Source organism: Ictalurus furcatus, chromosome 29 (assembly GCF_023375685.1).
Source record: "Ictalurus furcatus strain D&B chromosome 29, Billie_1.0, whole genome shotgun sequence".
Lineage (NCBI taxonomy): Eukaryota > Metazoa > Chordata > Actinopteri > Siluriformes > Ictaluridae > Ictalurus > Ictalurus furcatus.
In genome coordinates, this window is record NC_071283.1 from 9,480,307 (window position 1) to 9,488,217 (window position 7,911).

The 7,911-nt window shown below is 39.4% G+C and overlaps 2 protein-coding genes across 6 annotated transcripts in view; both read right to left on the minus strand.

The window, feature by feature from the left end:
• LOC128604162 (solute carrier family 12 member 6-like) overlaps positions 1–6,220 on the minus strand; it is a 29,489-nt gene extending 23,269 nt beyond the window's left edge. For 4 of the 5 annotated variants that reach the window (XR_008385146.1, XM_053619035.1, XM_053619032.1 and 1 more), the window contains exons 1-2: positions 6,008–6,199; positions 3,145–4,003 (exon numbers count right to left, since the gene is read on the minus strand). Coding sequence is in view for 4 of the 5 variants with exons in the window: in XM_053619035.1 (XP_053475010.1) it covers positions 3,145–3,316 (172 nt within the window). In the remaining variant the exon portion in view is untranslated. Of the gene's footprint in view, positions 1–3,144; positions 4,004–6,007 lie in introns of all 5 variants that reach the window. The other variant, XM_053619033.1, reaches the window with a different exon arrangement.
• A 76-nt stretch (positions 6,221–6,296) lies between these two features.
• nop10 (NOP10 ribonucleoprotein homolog (yeast)) lies at positions 6,297–7,045 on the minus strand. Its single transcript, XM_053619039.1, has 2 exons — positions 6,812–7,045; positions 6,297–6,619 (listed from the first exon to the last, which is right to left on the minus strand). The coding sequence occupies exons 1-2, from the start codon at positions 6,863–6,865 to the stop codon at positions 6,479–6,481; spliced, it is 195 nt and encodes a 64-aa protein (XP_053475014.1). The 5' UTR covers positions 6,866–7,045; the 3' UTR covers positions 6,297–6,478.
• Between the last annotated feature and the right edge of the window lie 866 nt (positions 7,046–7,911).

Genomic DNA, 7,911 nt, shown 5'->3' on the forward strand with positions numbered 1-7,911 from the left:
TATACATATATACATATACACACACACACATACACTTTGTAAAATAAATCTGTACTGAGGGGGTCCATGATTTTTTTAAAGGGTTAATGGGGATCCTGACTGTGAAGTGTGAGAAACCTTGTTTTAGAGGACTAAATAGAACAATGGACTGTCAATATGTTTAAAATACTGGTGCACTGGGCTTCGTTCGAGTTGGTTGCTCTGCCACCATTCACTCAGCCCGACAAACTCGAGTTCAAAACAAGTTTGCCTTCTGAGGAAGACAAGTGAGGGTGAGAGATTTTTTAATTATTCTATGTCAGACTCTGCAAGTAGTAGTAGTTTTACTGATCAGTTAAGTGGCTACATAAGTTCTCGATTGATCAATCAATGTAAACAACAATTTTATTGAGAATTTATGCAAGTGTGTGCATATCCAAACAAGAACAGTTTGGACTAGAAGTCCTTCAAGTTTGTGTTTTGAGAAAATTCACAGATGACACCAAAGTCATTCGAAATTGTGAATATCTCAAACTAACCATAATAAAGATAAAACAAAGCAAAATTCAAGCTATGAAAATAGCATTCCTCCTTTTCCAACTATCTCTCCATCTCGCTCTTTTTCCCCACCAACTCTTTGCTGTGTTCACACATGATCTATATTTGGAAAAAAACAGATATTTGGTTGCGTGGGAATAGTCATGTGTTGTGCTAGTTATACTCTGACATAAATGTTTCAGAATTCCGTGTCAGCGTTTTCCTCGAAGCTTCCTGTTTTAAGTCACTGCACGTTCTGTCTCGGCTGGACAACTATGATGAAATGGCTACTGTTTTTCAAAAGGAAAAAAAAATCCGGCACGGATAAGTCACAGCTACAGGGATATAGGTTTAAAAGTCAGTTGCACCATGTATTGCACAATAGTAAATGTTCATGTTCTTGTGTATTGCAGCCAAACTACTTTTATTATGGCTGTAACATGTATTACAATGGTTACAGTAGAAACATGTCACCAATTTATTCTTTACTGTGCAAAAGCTAGGTATAGACATTAATAAAATACGGAATACAAATGACAGTATGATTCAATTATGATTAACACAAATTAAACCTAATATTGATCATTTTAAAGAACTGAAAAGCCTTTGTTTCACCTAACAGAACACACACAAGGAGGTAGCTATGTTTCAAAATGTGAACCCTGAAAACTAAATCAAGAAACCGCAGATTCATAAAGTCTAGGTGTTATTCTGAAACAACAATTAGACAAATTACCTGGAAAACAGCTGCACTGTGCAAGCATTGCACTGAAACCATGGTACAATTATGATTGGAATAACAAAAAAAATGAAAAATGTTAACATCCAGTCCCACTAGCTTTGTAGAAGTGAAATGACTTATTTCAAAAACTTTCACGGTTTCATGTTGGAGACATTCAGACTTATCAAATGCCCTGAGTGAAACTCTGAGTTAAACTTTGGCCAACCTACAAACACACCTGCTTTGGCTGCCCTGCGTACTGCAACGCAGAAGATAGAACATGGAGGAATACAAAAGACACAAGCTCACAGACAACTATAGTCATTGTCTATCATTGCTCTGAGTGACAGCGGACAGAAGAACAACATCTTTCCAACCAAAACAGCAAAGCCAACAATGCTCTTTTGGATTCCCAGCCACAGATGGCTATGACAGCAATACAGGATTCAAACTCACAATAGGGCTGGGCGATATAACAAAAATATCATATGAAGATTCTTGACTTCTATGATGCATGATGCATATCATCAAGTCCTACGATTTAGCTAGAAAACTGTATGCAAAACGGTAGTAAAATAAACAAAAACCTGTTAAAATGAGTTTGCCGATACTTTACATTAATGCTTACAGAGACAAAGAAGATTAAGTTAGAATAAAATTGTCATCAATTTGGTACCATTTAATTTGTAATTATTAAAAACATCAAAAATACATCACCACACCAATGATATCTCAGAAAAATGTATCATATAACCGTTCATCATGATATTGATATTATATCAATAAATCCTCCAGGCCTAACTCACAGTCACTGGAAGATAGGATGTTTTTTGCGGGGGATTTTTTTTTTTTTTACTGTGCATGGTAAAAGAATGAGCAACTCTTCAATGTGTGCTCGTTTTCACAAAATCCCTAGTTGCACAAAGGTTACGTCACGGTCAAACTTCCAACTGCACTTTTGGTCCCACACCCCAATTTCTAGTGTGACTGCCTATGTTCAAAAGCCAAATTCCTTCACCTTTTATCAGAAGACAAATTGGAGGCTATAGTTCAGGGGTGTCCAATCTTATCCGGAATTGGCCGGTGTGGGTGCAGGTTTTCATTCCAACCAAGCAGAAGCCACACCTGAGTCTACTCAGCTGATTAAACAGGTGTTTAACAAACAAGTTTAACAAGCTCCTGCTTGACTGGAATGAAACCGTGCATCCACACTGGTCCTTTAAGGAAAAGATTGGACACCCCTGCTATAGATGTTGCCAAATTAACGTAAAAAAAACCAACAAAGCGTATAAGTATGGTGTTGGGCCACCACAAGCCACCATAACAGCTTCAGAACTATTTTGGAGGAATGAACTCTGCTCTTCCACAAGATATTCCCTCAGTTGTGTCCGTCATGGTGGTGGGTGGGGAGTACTGTCTAAGACATTGGTCACCAACCCTGTTCCTGGAGATCCACCTTCCTGAACCCTTTAGTGCCAACAATTATTAGGCAATGATAAGATGGTCAGGTGGGCATGATTGTGATTGGAGCTAAAGTCTTCAGGAAGGTAGCTTTCCAAGAACAGGGTTGGTGACCACTGGTCTAAGACATGGGTCCAAAATCTCCCATCTGATGACTGTGAATTTACATCATTTTCACGCCCTGTGGATGGGAACATTGTCATTCTGCAGAGACTCCCATCGGGTTAGAAATTATCCATCATAGGATCAGTCACAAAAATTTTGTATTGATTTCCAGTAACAGGTCCCTATAAGGGGACATGTGGACCTGACAAATAAGTAAAATACCTAACACACCATACCAAACGAACCACCATTTTTTTTTCTCCTTCTCATCCCTTTGTCACACTTCTGACATCAACAATAAATTCTAACCGTTTACAAACCTCACAATTTTTCTTCCTTACCATGTTCATGGTGGCTTCGATCCGGCGTGTCCTCACTGTTGTTGACGCTCTCTCGTGAGCCGAAGCGGACTCGACCACTGCCGCGTGAGCCGGTGTCAGGCGATGTATCTGACAGGCCTGGGACGTCTTCGGCTTTGGTCGGCGTCACAGTGAAGCGCACTGAGGACGCCATGGCTTCCCGGGGCTGCTGAGGATCCGCCAGGGTGACGGTTTGGATGGAAATCAATGACTTTTCAAATCTCAGCTAACGGTGAGAGTGAAAACAGAGACTGTGCGACACATCTCCATTGAATCCGAGTTTGGTTTGTATGGGCAGAGGTTTTTTTTCCCCCCTAGATGTAATTTGTCAACAATGGATGAACACTATGTATATATAATTCTTACCTCTATGTATGCTGTAGATCAGCTGATATAGTTGAGGATTATGAGTTACAAGTGAACCAGTCTCCAAAGAGGTACAGTGAATTAGGTCTCAACACTAAAGGCTGCGGCGTGAGACAAATAACGCGTATCTGATATTAAAATGGATTCTTAGTTTTCGAGAGGTAGGAATGCCTTCAGTAAAGTGCTCAATACATTCACAGGGTAAATATTTGGGGCTGGGAGGAGATATAAGTTTTTCTAATGGAAAAATAGAGCATTAAGTAAAAATGGCTTTTCTTTATTTGAAAGTCAGGAAACGGGATACATATTCTGAGACTAGTCTGATCTATTCCTTGGAACTTTCTTGTCAAGTTATTCTTCTTGTGATGGAGAAACTGTGGAAGTTAGCTAGCTAGCTAACCTAATCAGACCTGCCTTTTTTTTTTTTTAATCTGAGGTAAATGTAAAGCACTCCTGTGGAATTAAAACCTGTATGCTGATGTGACAGGGGTTGTGTGAAATGAAAAGGATATAAGAAAGGGGGCGGGGGAGACAAAAAAGTGAGAGACCGTTAGTAAGGGCGCTAGGAAGGAACAAAGGTAAAATAGCGGAATTGTTAATCCATTCATTTTTAGAAACCGAGATATCCTTCAAAGAAATCAAGTTGATGTCGTGTTATTTGACTGGAATAAAGTTGGTTTGATGTTGGACGTTCGATATTCGCGGAAATTAAGGGACCGTCTCTAAAGTTACATACGACATTGTTATACACGGTTCTAACTTCAATAGCATTTGAAGGGAATGACTTACAGTTACAAAACCACCTGGAAAGTGTTCATGTAGGTGTCAGGTATGAGACACACCTTGTAGATTTTTGATATTTATCAAAATAAGCTATTAAATCACATTTAAATTAGACATGAATTTCACTGCAGAATGGGATCATACACATAATATACCATAATTTAAAGCTCAATAGCATGTGAAGGGAATGATGTACAGTCACACAACCAACTGTAAAGTGTTCGACTAGGTGTCAGGTATGACGCACAACTTTTAGATTTTTGATATTAAACCCTACAATGCATGAACCAAAAAACCTTGACCCGTACTGGATTGAATGGTTTTCTTCAAAAAATAGATGTCCTATTAATGAAATTATATATATATACACACACACACGTACGTAAATTTTATATATGTATAATAAACACACACAAACATTATATATAATTTCATTAATAGGACATCTATTTTTTGAAGAAAACCATTCAATCCAGTACGGGTCATTTTGACCCCCTTTATGCATTCGTGAAGGGTTTTTTGGTTCATGCATTGTAGGGTTAAATATCAAAAATCTAAAAGGTGTGTCTCATACCTGACACCTACATGAACACTTTCCAGTTGGTTTTGTGACTGTAAGTCATTCCCTTCATATGCTATTGAAGTTAGAATCGTGTATAACAATGTCGTATGTAACTTTAGAGACGGTCCCTTAATTTCCGCGAATATCGAACGTCCAACACCAAACCAACTTTATTCCAGTGGTTATTTGGTTACGTGTGTGTCTCCGAGGTAAACCTAGAGCTAAACTGTTCAGACAGATCAATAAGAGATGATTTGTGCAGTTCAGTTATGACAGAAGCGGTTCAAACCGGCTGGACCTGAGCACAGACACCGAGACGCAGCGCTGCGGGATTTAATACACACACACCGCATCTTTAACCCTAATAAAACCTGAACTTTTTTTTTTTAACTATATAGATTATTTGTATTTTATTCGACTAAGAGAGGCAGAGTTTGCTTTCAGATCAGCTGTGGCACGTCAGCAAATACAAAAACAAACCAAACTGAAAGACTATTGAGGTCACAGCAAAGATGTTTCAACGTTAATTTGCCGACTGATGTGTGCTATTAAGGCCTGAAGGGGACAAACCGCCATCTGTTAACAAAACAGCACAGAATGTGTGCAAGACTAAATCACCGAGTGTTTACAGCGTCCACTACGAGCAGTAAACAAAGCTGATGCGGCGTTTCAAACTCCGAGAGAGAGAGAGAGAGAGAGAGAGAGACTGAGACTGCTGGAGCCTAGCCGTGTAGCTATCATCCATTAAGCCAATTATCATTCCAGATCCGACCGGTTTAACCGAATCATTTGGAGGAAACTTAAAAAATAAAAACGCACGAGGGGGGTAACAAGTGTATAACATGGCGCGCGAGATATCAGCAGGTAAATGCTTTCAAACACGAATGTAACAAGGTGGAGTCGCCGCTTAGCGCGTGAGCTAGCTTCTAATAAACAATACCAGAGCAATCAGGCTTCCAGTCTACACCCAGCAGTGCATGTCAGACAGACCGATTTCCCCACCACTTCATTCAGCATGTAAATTTTAAAGTATATTTTAAAAATTTATCGGACAGTAAAGTGATGGCTCGTGACATGCGCGAGCACGGCCGGTAAAACACCTTAATATTTACACACACAAAAAGATCAATTTACCTTGACCCCCAGCGTCCAAGCAAGTCCGTGGAAAAGCTTAATAACAACGATAAAAAAAATTATGATTACAAACAAACAAACAAACAAACTAACTCAACTGAAAAGCGCTCGCGCGCTGTAGTTATGCCTTTGCGCTCCCCGTCTCAAGTCAAACCAGCGCCGTCTGACAGCGCGAGCTCTGGCGCGCGCCCTCCTCTTCCCCTTACGCTGCCGCAGTGCGTCATGGGTAACAGAGTCTCTCTCTTTTTTTTTTTTAAACACGTAACATAGTAAGACACGCAAACAGTCCTACAAATCGACCTTTTTATTCAGTGAGGCATTTCGTTAAAAAAAAGTAAAGTGAAAGTTTAACAGAACCAGTTTATATTTGTAATGTTGTTAACAGGGTACAGCATGAACAATTGATCAATGCCAACTTCACGTGCACCACACACACACACTTAATGAATGTCCGCGAATGTTCTTTGGGTTTCACAGGACAGGTCGGGGCTGTTGGGTGATCAGTAATCCGAAGCGTTTCTTCACAGTCACTCGGTGTCTGGAGAACTTGTCGTCAGGAGAGAAACGAGCCGGGTGGGCAGAGCTGGTGGGCCGGCCCTGAAGATCCACCTTCTGAGAAGAAGAAGAAAAGTTGTTAACGCAGACAAGAAAATACCCCACGTGGGTGTGGCATCTATAATCTAGCAGTTTGTTGTTGTTTTTAGCTTTAATCAAATTACAATATACATAATTTAGATTTTTATGTACTGGAACTACACAACACAAGCGTTAACGGTAATAAGACGTATATCAAAGATGGCTCACTTTCAGTGTGTAAACTCTCTCGCCGTTCTCGTTGAGGTAAAACTGCAGAAACATGGCGGCGGTTATTCAACAGATTCCTCCCGTGAAATATGGTTTTGTCTCCCAAGTGTTCAGGGTGTCTCGGGGTATTATCGGTTTAGGCCAAATCGACCAAACAATTTCCACACACGAGCTGTTTGTGAACACGTTTTGTCCTCCACGATTTCAGCCACCGGATATCCTTCCACGTCACGACTCGCGCATGCTGGGAAATTGAGTTTATTTATTAAATTTTTTAAGTTTTTGCACTCACTCGAGTTGAAGAGCGGCTGCCACCTACCTGTGGCTGATTTATAATGCAAAAAAAAGAGAGCTTAGGTTATACTGACTAATTTAATTAGACTTATATTGTCAGTTGTTTTTTTGGCCGATGTTCTGAGGACGTTAGAATTTGTTTTCCAACTGATAGATGTATAGTTTGCTCAGCCTGCTTACAAAAACTCAAACCCCATTCCGTATTACCCAGGTATGTCGTTTTTAATTATGTTTATCACTATTGAATTCGTACAAAAACGAATAAATATCAAATCGACACATTTGTCAGATATACAGCCCAGTAAGCTATGTATATAAGTGAAGTATATGCACTGTATGAGCTTTATAATGAAGCTGTCTAATTATAAATCACTGCAGTTAATCGAATGAAAGGTGAAATTCTTTACGTCTGTACAACTCCTTACAAAACTAAAACCATGTATATATGACACTACAGGTGGAAACAACAGTTTTGGTCACATGAATCATTTTTATGGTTTTTGGATAAATTGCATTTATAACATGTCTCCTTTTAAACTGAACAGAAATTTATTTCACAATTTTTTTTTTGTCCATTCACAACTGCGTTATCTTATAAGGCTTAAGGTCCACCCACATCCACAATTATCCATATAAGGCTTAAGCTCCACCCATATCCACAATTATCCATATAAGACTTAAGCTCCACCCACATATTCAATTATCCAAATAAGGCTTAAACTCCACCCACATGTACAATTATCCATATAAGGTTTGAACTCCACCCAGCTGCTACTGATTGCACACTATATAATTGCACTCAAAAA